The sequence below is a fragment of the Sceloporus occidentalis genome, unplaced genomic scaffold, assembly GCF_023333645.1.
Source record: "Sceloporus occidentalis isolate IW3139 unplaced genomic scaffold, rSceOcc1.0.p SCAF_4, whole genome shotgun sequence".
NCBI classification, from domain to species: Eukaryota; Metazoa; Chordata; class Lepidosauria; order Squamata; family Phrynosomatidae; genus Sceloporus; species Sceloporus occidentalis.
The window spans coordinates 156,641,706-156,656,963 of record NW_028316984.1 but is presented as its reverse complement, the minus strand read 5'-3'; the positions used below and the strand labels follow the sequence as shown (position 1 = coordinate 156,656,963).

Below are 15,258 nucleotides of genomic sequence, written 5' to 3'. Positions count from 1 at the left end.
AGTCATTGATGGGGGCAAGAATGGAACCTTGCTCATGTGCAAAGATGAATGTGGGAAACCATGAGGCCTCGAAAGTGAGAAAGAGACATCAAATCTGCTACCTTCATCTTTGCAAAGAGGAGGGATTCCTCTCTGATCTTTGCTATTTGTTCTGGGGATGGAGTGATGCTGCCTTTCTTGGTGTCTCTGAGTGAACCTAAATTTACTAGCTTTGGGGTTGGAACAAGGTGGCTTTTTTGGTTGATAATCAGAAACCCATGATTTTGTAGGACCAACAGGCGTCTGTCAGGCCATCCACACCATCATTTTAAAAGAGTGTCAGGGTGGTGTTGATGGCCTGACAGACATCTTATTGGTCCTACAAAATCATGGGTTTCTGATCATTTTAAAAGAGTGTTAGTTTGTTGATCCATAGCTCTAGCCATAGCTCTAGCTATGGATATCATCCTAGTACTAGAATATATGGATGCCCTTAGGTGGGCCATTGAGGCACTCATTACCTTTGTGCAAACCCGAGGAGCTGAGGCCAACCTCAAGGGGAGGGCTCTGAACTAATAATGAGAATTGAGTTAACCAAAACAAAGGTATCTATGAGATGAAGAATGGATAAGGATATGGAAATGTGCTTCTGAAAGATCTATCAACTAGAAATGGCTGTGTTTGATAAACTCCTGCTGAGAAATGTGAGGTCCGGAATCAGGCACACTCCACTCCCTTTTTTGGACACTATGAAGTGGATCAAATAGAGTTCTCTTGGAACTTCTTGGTTGCTGGTACCTGTTTGATGGATCCTATTTTTAGAAGGCCTGACAGGTTACAAGGGTCTTTAAAATGTTTCTGGACACTGGGGACCTGTGGAACGTGTGTCTAGATTCTATTTTGTACCCTTAATTCATTGTCTGTACAACCCACTGATCTAATGTTGAAGAGGCTTATCTCTCTGAAAAAAATAAAAGCCTATCCCCTATCTGATGGGGAGGGTAAGCACATAGTTGGCTGGTTTTTAGAATGCTGGCAGGGCAATTCTAACTGAATTTCCTTGGGGATGAAAGGAAAACTGGAATCTAGATCAGGCACGGTGATCTAAAATCCCAAGAACAAGAAAAAGACTGGACAGGGCTAAAAGGCTGGGACAGTTTACCTTGGTATTTAAATTCCTTCTTGGGCATAGATGACATGGCCTTCTTATTCTTAGTCCCAATGAAGATGTCTTTGAAAGCTTCCTCACCAAACAGGAGGGAGCCCTTTTTTCATTGGAGACAAAAATCATTTAAAAGCTGAGGCCCCTTCCTTAGGGGCGAGAGCATGTGTCAAAAGAGTAGAAATTGGTCCATCAATGAGAGTGAACTTTATTAAGTTCATTGTTTTTGGTGGTTTTGGAGCCACACTGTTCTCTTTTCTGCCATGTGGAAGCGAGGGACATTCTCATTTTAGTAAATCAATGAAATCAGAGGGAAAGAGAGCCACACACAAGGAGGTTTTTGTCTTTGGGGATACGGGTGCCCCATGACTGGATGCATCAGTGGTTAAAGCAGCAAGAGAGGTAGACTTGGGCTCTTGGAGGCCCAAAGCTGCTACAGCCTTAGACAGGAAGGGGCAAAGTCATTTTTTATTAAAATGTCTCTCTGGAAATATTCTGCTCTCCAGAGCCTGACCAGTCATGTGTGTCTGAGTCAGATGAATCTTTGAGAGAAGTGGAATGGAGAGAAGCTATCTCAGTATCTCTCACAGGAGCCCCTGTCCCTGGGAATAAGCAAAATCCTTGTTAAAGAAATGGACTCTGTGGTCTTTCCATGAAGAGGGGGTGCTAGGATAGTGAAGATAGAAGGGCCCAGAGGAGGAAGCCTAGTCCTTTTAGATGCAGAACAACGAGGTGCGGTGTGATTGGCACAGCCTCTTGTGTTCGTGAGCCACCATGGAGGGAAGTTGCTTGAGCCGTGAACTCTGATCCATAAAGGCACAGCAACTGAAAAGAGCATAGGTAATGTTCTGTTAATTCAAAATGGCCAGCTTGTAGGCCTGATCCAAAATGGCTGCTGTCATGTGGGTGAGTACATGGTTGCTTTTTTGGAAGGCTGTCGCTTGGGAATAGGTCCCATTTGTAAACGCCACCTAGGTCCCTTGGGCAGTTCTGGAGGAGAGTTCTTTACCAGAACCTGCCTTTTCTAAATGTGGTGGGGACGTGTCCTGAGAATTTAAAGCAGTGGTCCCCAAACTGTGCTCTTTAAGTGATTTTGGACTTCAGCTTCTAGAATACCAGACTATTGGCCTGGTCCCCAAACTGTGCTCTTTAAGTGATTTTGGACTTTAAGAGTTTGTGTAGTGGTTTTCACGCTTGTAGATTCTGTGATTTCTATGGTTCTTGCTGAATTGGAGCTTCTCCTCTCCTCTACAGAGACAGCTCTTTCTGCATAAAGAGAAAGAGAACACAACAGGGTTCAATGCTCACTTGCTTGCATTCTGAAGAAAGTAAAGCAGTATCTGAATATGGCTACAAACAAGCTTCCATGAGTTTATTCGTTTCCCTGAGTTTACTTTGGCTGTGCTTCAAAATATCTTACCTTCGGCTTAGTACTCAATTTAATTTTTTTTTAAATGAAAGATCAACAAGTAAACGCCTAGGTAAATGTTGTAGTTTTCTAACTGTTTGACTTTGTATTAACATTGTTAATAATAGCTGAAAACTTTTGTATTGTGTTTCTCAAGATCTAATTTAGAGCTATTAGATCTCATTGCATGTAGAATAAAAGTAGAAGGAAAACGCATGGTGCTTTTTAAAAATGGTGATGACAATTCAGTTTGCACTTCAGAAGTTGTATTGCATGAATTATATATATTTGATTATTTAAGACTGGCTGAATAATTTGTTAATATTGTTTTACTAAAAAGATGCAGTAATTTCTTCCATTATTGTTAATCCATTAATTCTTTCATATCAATAATAACAAAGAAATTGAAATTGTTTCATCAATGTGAAGAAATTACTTAATGTTACTGTGTGAAAAGCCATACAACCAAAATTGAAGCACTTTCCAAAACAGTAGCGAACTGCACCTTTGAAATACTGAGGTATAATTGAGTAACACTATTTATTGATGATTAACCTGTAACATTCACAAACAGCTTGCATTGCCAATTGCTGATTTATTTCTCTTTCAATAATATGCTGCATGTAGACAAAGATGACCTGTCCCCAACTGCTGAGGTTTGGGATGTAGACCAGGGACTAATAACTAAACTGAAGGAACAATACAAGAAGGAACGAAAGGGCAAGAAAGGGGTAAAGAGTAAGTGCAGATTCTGAATCTTGACACAACTCTGAATTATGTGGAGAACAGTTCTTTTTTAAAATGAGTTCTCTTTACTCCCCTCCATTTTAATACTAGGCTGTTTTGCGGCAACCAACTTTAACTTTCCATCTGATCAATATGCAAGTGAACATATCAAAACTGAAATTTTTAATTTGAATCTTGACCTGGAGGCAGAAGTTGGACATATTATACTGCTTCAGTATCATCTACAAATAATTTATAAAGGCAATGATGACTTGAACTCTGATCCAAATATAAATAAATAGTATTGCTTCTGACTTCAACGTTTCCCAAACATTAGTAATTTTCTGACTTTTTAAAAAGAAGTAAATAAAAATAACAATTTTTCATCAATGCTGAATGTTTATAATATGTGTCTCCACACACTTTGGCTTGGCTTACTAGCCAGCTATTGTATTTTGTCAATATCAACGTATTTCCCTCATCCTTTCCATATGTCCAAGAGCATGGAGCAAGTTTCATTTCCCATGTCTACCGTTTTTTCTGTCTGCAAAAACTGCATAAAGTGAAGTAAGACACAACTTCTTTCCCAAGTATTCTGGCATTTGAGGGAGTCTTGTAGAAGAGCTAGTGTCTTTTCTCTCATTTTGTGCTGAACGTTAGAGAAGTGAAAGGAAACCTGAGGCTTAGTATCACTTTGTCTGGAATTTTGACAAAATCAGGGAGTCATCTTTGTTACATCTGGAGAACCACCATGATGAGTCCAAACCTTTCTTTGGAGTCCATGGTGAATTTAAGGAAAAACAAGTTATCACTGGGGAATGACCTAGGCGACCTAGCAAATCTGATTTTGAACTGAAGCCTGGCTTTAAAAGTATATATCCATCAAGCTAAGCATGCCGATGTAATGTTATGTGAATTCTTTCAGCAGGCAGAATTCATGAGGCTCAACAGCAATAGTGTCTCTTCCACTTTCTATGTTAAACTGTTACTCTTAACATGCATAGTGGCACAAGACTGGAGTGGATGCTTATTATTCAAATGAAAGAGAGGAAAATGCACCAGGGCCAGCCAGAAACACTTTCATCCAGATGTAAAGCTTTAAGATTGTCGCCTTCAAAGCAGCTGTCTTAGTTGTGGAAGCTGCAGAGAGGCAAGGATGATGTGAGAGCTTGGGGGTTGTATCAGCCCAAATGCTGAATTTAGCTTGAGATGGCTTATAGTCACTTATGGCAATGTGGAATTAATGTCTAGGTCCATACAGCTTTCCTATATACCAGTGTATATGATTCAACTATTTTTGTTCAGAAATAAGTCCCACTAAAGAGTTTTAGTTTCAAGTAAGGAACCCTTGGAAATGGTATCCTCTCATAAAAGGATTTTTGTTGTTGTTGTTGTTGCACTGTTTTAGTAAAGGATTTAATGCTGGTTTGGCTTTGTAGGCAAATTCTTAACATACATTTATTTGTGCATGATATTTTTTTATATTTAAAAATGGTTTTGCATGTTCTCTGCACCATTGCCTTAACCCAGTACTAATTGCCTTCTTCTGAATGATTCTTTCCTTGCTCCTCAGAAAATACTTTTAATCCCACATGTAGCTTCAGCCATAGACGTCTGCTGTAAAGTTGTTGGAGCTACAATATCTGTAGCTGTCCTTCCAAAACTGCTGTTTTCATTCAGTTACTAGGGTTTTACAAATATGTTTAATGTGAAGTCAAAGGCTTTCATGGCCAGCATCCATAGTTTTTTGTGTTTTTGAGGGGCTAAGTCTGTGAGGCTGTGTTCTAGAAGAATTTATTCCTGACTTTTCGCCAGATGCCAGGCACAGCTGCTGGCGAAATGTCAGGAATAAACTCTTCTAGAACATGGTCTCATAGCCCAAAAACCCCCACAAAATACCAATATATTTAATGTTTTAAAATAAAAAGAATAAAATATTGATGGGTACTGAATAATCTTTGGTAAAGGCAAATACCCTAAAGACATCAGATCCCATCTGATCTTGGAAGCTAAACAGGGTCAGCCCTGATTGGCTGGGGGACCACCAATGAATACCAGGCGCTGTAGGCTATATTTCAGAGGAAGGAACTGGAAAAACCAACTGTGAGTATTCCATGCCTAAGAAAACCCTATGAAATTCATGGGGTCACCATAAGTTGACCGGTGATTTGGAAGGGTGTGAGTGCACACACACAAACACACACAAGTAAATAATCTTTGGAAGAAAATGTAGAAATGATTCACATTGTTCAGACAACAAAAAATTATAAGGCAGCATTCCCATAGATTTATTTACTTTTCAGTTGAAACAGCTGTATGTTACAGGCAGATTTTTGTGTTAGTGCTTGAATTAATTCCATCTGCGAAAACTGTATGTAAAAAAGCCTTTTTCCACAGCAAAATTGTTTACATAACATATCTGATTTATTAAAGTAAAGCCTACCTTACCTAAAATAGTGATGACTTCCACAGTCAGTGGAAAGCCTTCATGTTTGGGAGAGCCCTTACATACATATATATTTATTTTCATGAGGTTTAAGCAAATAAATTGTAATTAAAGCCTTCTAATTAAAACCAGTAAATTGTTTTGTAGAAGCAGTTCAGTCACACTCTTAACAATTGTTTAGAGCAATTTCATCAGTCTTTGCCCTTCCAGATGTTTTGACTTTCAGCTCTAAGATTCACTGCTTGGATTGGCCAATGCTTTCTGAAGCTTGTGGAAGCTGGAGACCCAAAATTTGAAAGAACAAGACTGAGAACCTCTCAGCTGAATTTAGGAGACTATACAGATAGATCACATTTCCAATAAGGAGTGTATCATCACGAAACAAAGGACTTCTGGTCTCATTTGAGAACTGTGGCAGCTGCAGAGCTGTTATCAAGCAATTCAGTAATTTATGTTTCTACTTGTATCCCAGGCAATGCCATATGGGTTATATCACTATTAATTCACATCCATTAATGGTCAGATAAATTTACTGAGCAAAATGAAACCCATTTTTATGGTTTTTTATGTATTTTTGGTGCAATTGACTTGGAATAATTTTGGAAAAGCTTAAAAATGACCTATAATGTTTAACAAAATAGAGGTTGGTGAGGATGAGTTTTCCAAGATACATTAAGGACTGGTTGCTAGCTGTGGATGGATGTCACTTGCTTACATCAGAAGGCAGTCCTGTAACTTTATTTTTGAAAAAATGAACTTGCAATTTCCTCCCCTGTGCCAGTGTCTGATGAACATTTTTAATGGACTTATCTAGAAATATACTTCAAAATAGAAGTATGGCCACATCAATATAACAGCAGCAAAGAGAGAGCTCCTTTTTCATTTGTTGCCAATGCAGAAACACAATAAATATTCTGATAAAAATTCCAGTCTTTGTTATTCTGCAAACTTTTGGATCAGCCTTCTAACTTAACTAGGTACTGCATGCTTTAGGTTAGATTGAGGCTGCCTAAGTTTGGCAGAAGACCACAGCACAGACTTACTATTAAATATAATATGGCAAAGGAGTATGAATTGAATTCAATACTCCTGTGCTAGTGAGCCCTCTACAGCTCTTGATCTAATTTTCACTTAGGCCTGAAACAGACAGATCAAATAAAGTGGCTTCTGGCCACTTTTGGGGTGTGGTGTTTAGATGACGTAAGCCCTCAAACCGGCAGGAAGCTGCTCCAATGCTGTGCTGAGGTGCCAAAAACCAGCACAAAAAGGAGCAAAAAAAATCTGCTCTTGCTGGCGGCCCGTTGGGGACTGTGGCAGTGGCCTGCTTTGGGAGCAAGTCATGCAGTTGCCACGGTATCGAGCTGATCATGGCTGGAATGGCCTTGGGTCCATCTGCTTCACCTCACAGTCTCTGAATTTGGGACATAAAGTATTATAATTCTCTTTTACATTTTATCATCCTTTAGGTGTTCTAAACTAGCATTTGTTTATTGGTGTTAGCTTTGTATAGACATTAAGTGCTTTTTGATATACAGTGGACCCTTGTTATCCGCAGGGGTTTGGTTCCAAGATCCCCCATGGATAACAAAATCCGTGGACACTCAAGTCCCATTAAATATAATGAGATAGCAAAATGGTGTCCCTTATAAAAATGGAAAATCAAGGTTTGATACTTGAAATTTATACTTTCATTGAACATTTTCAAACTGCTTGTGCTTGAATCTGTGTATAAAAAATCCGTGTATAAGAAGGGCCGACTGTAGTCTGAATGTCGACTAGAAGGCAGAATGACCAACAGATTGTCATAAGGTGTCATGGATAAAGACGATAATGCTTGTAAAGTGAAAGGCAGTTTGAAAAGAGGAAGGACACATTACAGACAGATTGTCTCTAAATATATATAAATTCCAAACTCAGGGCTATGGCTTCTCTATTATGGAAGCCATAGCCCTGAGTTTGCAAGACCTGGGCAAGGTTGTTGATGACTAGAACTTTTAGAGGTCTCTTGCTTATAGGTCTTCCATTCATCAGTATCAGCAACAAACAATCTCCATATACATTCAGCCCTTCTTATCCACGGATTCAAATATGCAAGGTTTGAAAATATTATATTCCAAAAACCAAACCTTGATTTTGCCATTTTATATAATGTACACCATTTTACTGTGTGGCTGTATTTAATGGGACTTGAGCATGCATGGATTTTGGAATCCACCAGGGGCCCTGGAACCAAACCCCTGCAGATACCAGGGGCCCACCGTATTGTCCTGCTAGAATATTACTGATCTGGTCCAGTGAATCGAATGTGACTTGCTTGAGGTGGTGTGGACTAAAATTTTACCAAATTGTTTATTGTTCTAAGCAGAGGTGTCCCAAGCAAGCATTTGTTTATGGGTGTTAGTTTTGTATGGACATTAAATGCTTTTTGATGAGTGTGGTTTTTTCGGTATGCATACATACAACACTTTTTCAGGGGGACTGGTGTCAGGAAAAGAAAGCTGTTTTTGGTTTCTTTTTGTACAGAGTAGCTGCATTTCTTGTAATATCAGGATTTCATGTTTTCTTTCTTTCTTTTTTGTAAGCTTGGTTTGTGGAGCTCTTAAAGTGAAAGCATAACAGGATTAGTTTACTTGGAGAAGTCATCTTCCTTCCTGTAATAATCACTTAGTGGTTACATGGCCAGCAAAGTAGGGAGAGTGCTTGCTGGTAGCCCTATTGGCAGAAAATAGGCAGAGATTAAAGATTCATCCTCACCTCTCCAATTTTGGATCTGTGGTTGCAGTTTATTTTAAACAATTTTCATTTCATTTGTTTTTTTTTTTAAAGAATAACAGAATATTAAGTTTTAAAAGTTGCATATGTTCACTATATCTATGTTTTGCCTACTAATTTCACTTCAGTATTCCAGATAAGAAATTATCTGGAAGAATTTTGCTTAACTGCACATAGATGAATATTGTTAAATTGCCCAATCATTTTTAAAAAGGGGAAAGTTAAAGAGTTTGTTGCCTTCTGTTCTCATAATTCATTCATTTTTTAAAAAAGCTCTCTTTGATAAGCAGCATTTGTGCCCTCTTAACTATGTTAGCTTTTAATGATAAATACTGGATTTTAAAGATAAATATGCATTTGTTCCAGCATTGCATTCTTGAAGTTTTTCCAGGGAAATTCAAACATTTAAGTATTTCCTTATCTGCTATAAGCATTAATATACACCAATTACACAAAGAAAAAAGCAAGTCACAGAATCCTTTTTAAACATGCAGATACATTATAATTCATTTTCCAACACAATTTTGTGGCGAGCGAGAGCGTCTACTCGAACATATGTCTTAATGAAATCACATGAAATCAAGATTGATTAGCAAACTAGGCATGTAAATGGCTATCGGGTCAGGCGGTAGCAATCAAATGAATCTGTGCTGCTGACATTAATTTACAGGGGTCAACAGAACAAAACTGCACGACATGATAGCTGATCTGGGCGATGATGAGCTACCCCACATCCCTTCAGGAGTCATTAATCAGTCTAGGTCACCCTCATCTAGAATGACTGATCATGAAGGTGCAAGAGCAGAGGAAGGTACAATAAATTCACCTACTTACTTTCTTTTTAGAAGGTTTTATTTTAAAACCGCAATTGCTGAATCCCTCTGAACCAGATGGTAACATAACATTAAGATACCATTGTTACAAATTGGCTCTGAAGAAGATTGCCACTGAACATTCTGCAGCTTTTTTCTTGTATGACCAGAAGCTAGTACCCAGATCTGTGTTTATAAATTATGCGTATAATAATATAGAACTTACTGTAACCATGCAGAGTAATTCTAGGGACTGATTAGAGCACAGTTTTCTGGTGGTGAACTCCACCCTTCTGTTTTAAGTTCTATTCATCATAAAATGTTGAGAAGGTGTTTTTTTTAACTGTCCTTGGACAGTATTTACTGTATCACTGTTAGTTTGTGTTCTTCTCACAATCTGAACAAAAGTTTATATATCACACTTTAATAGCTGTAGATTCATATTAAAATAGTCTCTTATAATTGGGGGTGGGGGAGATCCTTTATTGCTAAGCAATGCATTCATGGTCACCATTGTTGAAAATTAATCCAAAATATATTAAAATTTCCCCTAAAACAAAAGAAGTCCTGTCCTAAAAAGAAATCTATCTTAAAAGTGAAAAAACAACAAAACAAAACAACCACCACCCTTTTTTGCCCTACAAGATTTATGGGCAGCCATGCAAAAACTGTTACTGTATATGTTGTTTAAGTGGCAAGGTATGGAATTTAAAATTAAATTTATGAAATGAAGATAGTCATATAAACTTTTCAACCTTTGTCTATATGTGCTTTTGCCATACTTTGTCTTTAATTCTTTATTATTCTTAATGAGAGTTGTACACAGACTCAGGCCCCAAAACCCGGGAGTCAAATATTACTAGTATTGTCTTGAATACATACAGAACTACCTTCAAAGGTCTTCTCCCCCAGCTTTAAAGGTTTTTAAGGACTTATTTTACTGAGGTGGGTGGGAAGGGATGTCGTGATTTTTTGTTTACATAAAATCCAGTATTTTATTGCCGCTAGATGGATCTGGTGCATACAAGGAATTGATTTATAATTTTATTCTTTCACTAGAAGGCAGGGTTCAGACATCTCATGTTAGAATTTTATTTTTTGTTGAAAATAGCAGTTTACATTTATTTCTCATTATATAGCCTATTAAAGGCAAGGGTAGGTATGTGTTGTTTGTTTTATTGGTTTTTTCTTCTTCTTTTTTGTTTAATTTTTTCCTCCATATGTAGAGTGTGTGTTGGATTTCCTAATGTTTATCTGATTTTTTTGTTTCTGCAAGAATGCCAGTACTAGGAAATAGATTTTATTACATTTAGAAAATGTAAGCGACTAAGCATATTTTTTCATATTCTATCTATTTTCACTAAAAATTAGTTACGTAATCACAATGAAAATTACTTGGGCTATATGTGTATTTTTTAAGTTGTTCTAACTTGAGCTTGTGTACTAATAAGTTTGTTCCTGTGGTATTATGTACAGAGGAAGAGGGTTTTAGGGTAAACTATTGGTTTCCCAACCCTCCAGATCAGTTTTTCAAGAAGTAGAAAGCGTGAGCAGAGTTTGGCTCAAGGAGCATGGATCTAACCCATTGTTTTTTTCCCATTAGAACCAGGTGTGAGGCTGATCAATATATTCTTCTGTAAGGCAGCGTTTTGATAAGTGTAATATACTGAGTGTAGTATGCAGTTAGTCATCCTGCAAATAGAATGGATTTCATTAGTAGAATAGTGAGGGAGTAATAACCTTCCCCACATCCCCTATGTCCTCTTAAAATTAGTTCTGTGGGATTGCAGGAGCCTCTGGAATTGGTTAAGGGAAACAGTGGGAGAAGAGCAAAGTCTATGTTTATAAAGGGTGGTCTCCGGTGAAGATGGATTTCAGCCACATTTTAATGTTTTCCATAAAACAAATAGAAAAAGGAGAGGAGGGTTACACTCCAGAAAAGGTAAGTGGGTCTAAGTAAAATTGAAATTCCGTAGATGCCTAATTATTTTTGCTTCCAATCCTTAATAATGAAATGCTCATAACAAACATAGATTTCTGACCAGGTAAATGAAAAATTCAAGACATCAGAGCGATTTTCCCATTGAGATACTTTGGATAACAGTTCCTGTCATCCCCAGTTTCTCAGAATCTGACGTTTGGCAGCAACAAATATAAAAGGCACTGCTATATTATATTGAACATTAGGCAGCTGTTATGCAAACATTTACCTCTTGTTGAATAATATTTTATGCCTCATTCAGCTTCAATTCCTAGTGATATTTTTTTAAACCTGATTTTCATCTCTTAAACTTAAGCTTTTGTTTTGTTTGTTTTTATAGCTGAGCCAATTACCTTTCCATCTGGAGGGGGCAAGTCATTTATTATGGGTTCAGATGACGTATTGTTAAGTGTACTGGGCCTCGGGGATCTTGCAGACTTAACTGTAGCTAATGACGCAGACTATAGTTATGATGTAAGTGAACTTTTATTTTAATCTAACAATAGTACAACTTTAGAATGTTCCACATGTTTAGCTGTGCACCATATGTATATTATGGATTATAATTATTAAAAATGTGGCCAGGATTCAGCAGGACTGGTTCGGTTCACCATAATCAGGGGGAGTGGGATCCTTTCTACATCCCCACAGAAATTGATTGGAAGGGTTGAGAAATCCTCTAGAGCAGGCTTTCAGGTCATGTGCTGAGCTGCAGGGAGAGAGAAAGAAAGTCTTGTTTGTGTAGCGCACTGATATTTCAATAAGAGTCCATTTATGCCTGTGTTTCCAATAATAAATGCTGAATTAATAATATGTGAAACAAGAAAAGGGCCAAGATCCTGCATTGTCAGATGCAGTTATGACAATGGAATCCTGTTCTCACTGCTGTTTTTGCCAGTGCTGACCCCCAAAATGTAGCTCTTAAGGTCTTAAGAGAATCAAAAATGTATGAGAAATGGGTTGTATTTAGTATGCAAACACTTATATGCAAAATGTTCAGTTGGATCCTGACTTACAAAGAGCAATTCTGTTTGCAGGCTTTTCCTACTGGTGAAACCAGCAGAGAAAGTCTCCCCACCCAGCCAATTCCCACTCCAATTTCCTATGCTTCCTGAAAACCTGTATCAAAAACAGTTTTGCAAGAGACTGCTAGCGCTGCTTCCTCTTCGATTTTTTCCAATGGCAGCCACTATTGGATTGAAAGCCCTTTTTGTAAATGGAAGATGTCCTTCCTGTTTGTAGAAGGGCAGTTTTGGAAGCAGTTCACTGTTGTTGTTGTTGTTGTTGTTGTTGTTGTTGTTGTTGTTTTAAGAACTTTATTAACTTCATTATAAAATATTTTTGAAAAGGGATTTTTAATGAGAATATTTTAAAAATAAATAATTACAGAGACTAATATGATTTAACGGAAAGATGGTTTAGGGATTAGCGTATTGTGATGTGCAATGGTAGATGCTGTAATTTTCAGATGTTGGACCACAACTCCCATCAGCTGTCATCTTTGGCTATCCTGTCAAGGGTTAATGGGAAATGCAGTCCAACAACATCTGGAGCTACATACTTCAGACATTTTTAATTCCAAACTTTCACTGAACACTAGAATTCAGGGGAAAAGAAAATTGACTATGGAGGATCATTAAGAACAGAAAACTTTACTTGAGCACAGAAAATCTTCTGAGTTATTTCTTATGACAGAAGCATACCTGCTGGAGCCCTGGTGGTGCAGTGGTTAAATGCTGGTACTGCAGCCACAACTTTGTGAGTTCAATCCCAGGGTTCCAAGGTTAACTCGGCCTTCCATCTTTTCGTAGGTCAGTAAAATGAGTACCCAGCTTGTTGGGGGCAATTGGCTTACAGATTGTAAACTGCTTAGAGAGTGTTGAGTTCATTATTAAGCAGTACAGAAATGTAAATACTAAATGTTAAAATACTTGGCATACATTCTCCAAAATTTTCATTGCATTTCATATCCTGAGCAGAAGAAAAAAGAAAAGAAAAAAATATTGTACTTTGTATCAGTTACATACTAGTAATGAGCCAAAGGGGGAAAGCATATAGCGCTGTGTTTCTCTTACTTATTTTTAACATTATACACTCTTTATTTTAGTTGCCAGCCAATAAAGATGCCTTTCGGAAAACATGGAATCCTAAATATACGCTACGCAGCCATTTTGATGGAGTGCGGGCATTAGCTTTTCATCCTGTAGAGCCTGTGCTGGTTACAGCCTCTGAGGACCATACTTTAAAACTTTGGAACTTGCAGAAAACAGTTCCTGCCAAAAAGCAAGTATATGCTTACATACTTTTAAAGTCCCTCATATTATGAAATCTCCAGCATTTAATGTTTAGGAAGATTGGGCTCAAACATTGCTTTTGGTGTCTTTCTTTCAGGAGTGCCTCTTTAGATGTGGAACCTATCTACACATTTAGAGCCCATATGTAAGTATTTTAATATATCTTAGTATTTCCCCACATACTTGCTCAAGGAGAGTCATGATACTGCAGAATGTTTCAGTTTAATACTTTCAGCTCTGATTTAGGAAACAGTCTTGCAAATCAGTAATGTAGTGGGAGTCAGCCATGCCAACTTGTTTAGAGGAGGCCTGGGTTTATCTAAATAGTATGTGGATTGCTCCTCCATGCTACCAAAGAATGAGGAGTTGTTGCATACCATGAAGTTTCTTCTTGGATGACCCAGTGAAACAATTCACTCCATTCCGATTGTGACTATAAAAAATGAGATAAATAAAGTGAAATAAAAATGCATAAAGGAAAAGAAATAGCATTGTAAACAGGGCCACAAATAGATCTAGTTGTCTAAGGCAGATTTTATAATGACACTGATGCAAGGGGAGAAGGAGCCAATGATTAAAACAGAAAAGAATTTTGGACTACAGGGAACAACCCAATAGCATGTGGATTGTTCCTCAGGGCCAACCGAGAATGAGCCTTCATGATAAGTATCAACTCTTCAATCTGTCATGTTCCAAAATTTTTTACACTATTTAAACACTATTTTGTAAAAATTGTATCATATTTTCTATACAGAAAACCTAATGCCTGTCTGAAAGTTGGACCAACTGAAGCAAAAGCCTTATATGTAGGGATAAACATGGTAGGGACTTTAAAAAAATGGTTTACATCAAAAATATTAAATGCTGCATAAGTCCCATTTTCATGTTAGATTAATTGTAAAACAGTAAACAGGTTCACCAGTTCAAAAGTATTCTTTATGTTTTTAAGAAAGATATATAGCAATTTTGATAATTTATCCTGACGTTATCTTGTAATTTTTGATTTCTTTCTCTAAATTTTAATGTGTTGCTTTTGTGTTTCAAAACAGTGGACCTGTTTTGTCCTTGGCAATTAGTTCTAATGGAGAACATTGTTTTAGTGGTGGTATTGATGCAACTATACAGTGGTGGAACATGCCTAGTCCTAATGTGGATCCTTATGATACATATGGTAAGCATTGTCTTGGCTTGTTGTAATGTTCTTCCATCTAGACAGTTCAACCGTGGATGGGGAGGAAATAATTTTACTATGGCCCCATTCCCACTGGGCGATAAAGTGACAAATCTTGCTGCAGGTCAGACTCGGAGCGAGTTCCCGAGTCGTATTTGAATCATGTCATCGTTCCCATTACAAAAGGGAGAAAACAGACACAGTTTTTCTTGACCCGTGTTCTCGTTCCCATTGATATTTCTCAGTTGTCTTTTTAAGCAGACTTTTTTGTTCCCCGTTCCCATTGCCTTTCTGGAACTGTTTTTTTTTAAAGTTGTCAATCAAGCACTTAGGCGATTAGACGTTACGGTGACATCTAATCCCCCCTTCTTCTTCTTATCCCCCCTTCTTCAAACCACCCCAATATGCAGCAGCCAGCCACCCCTTTTCTGTCTGAAAAAAGGAAACAAGGCTGGATACAGGAGCTACATTCAAGGTTTTGGGGTTTTTCTCTCTCTCTTTTTTCCC

At 37.7% G+C, this 15,258-nt stretch overlaps 1 protein-coding gene across 3 annotated transcripts in view; it reads left to right on the top strand.

Moving 5' to 3' along the window:
• STRN3 (striatin 3) overlaps window positions 1-15,258 on the top strand; it is a 64,810-nt gene that overhangs the window by 41,618 nt on the left and 7,934 nt on the right. Inside the window, exons 8-13 of one of the 3 annotated variants that reach the window (XM_089522054.1) lie at window positions 3,177-3,287; window positions 9,164-9,304; window positions 11,627-11,760; window positions 13,394-13,569; window positions 13,678-13,725; window positions 14,630-14,751. In XM_089522054.1, the coding sequence (XP_089378180.1) occupies window positions 3,177-3,287; window positions 9,164-9,304; window positions 11,627-11,760; window positions 13,394-13,569; window positions 13,678-13,725; window positions 14,630-14,751 (732 nt within the window). The remainder of the gene's footprint in view (window positions 1-3,176; window positions 3,288-9,163; window positions 9,305-11,626; window positions 11,761-13,393; window positions 13,570-13,677; window positions 13,726-14,629; window positions 14,752-15,258) is intronic. The other 2 variants (XM_089522055.1, XM_089522056.1) reach the window with 2 other exon arrangements.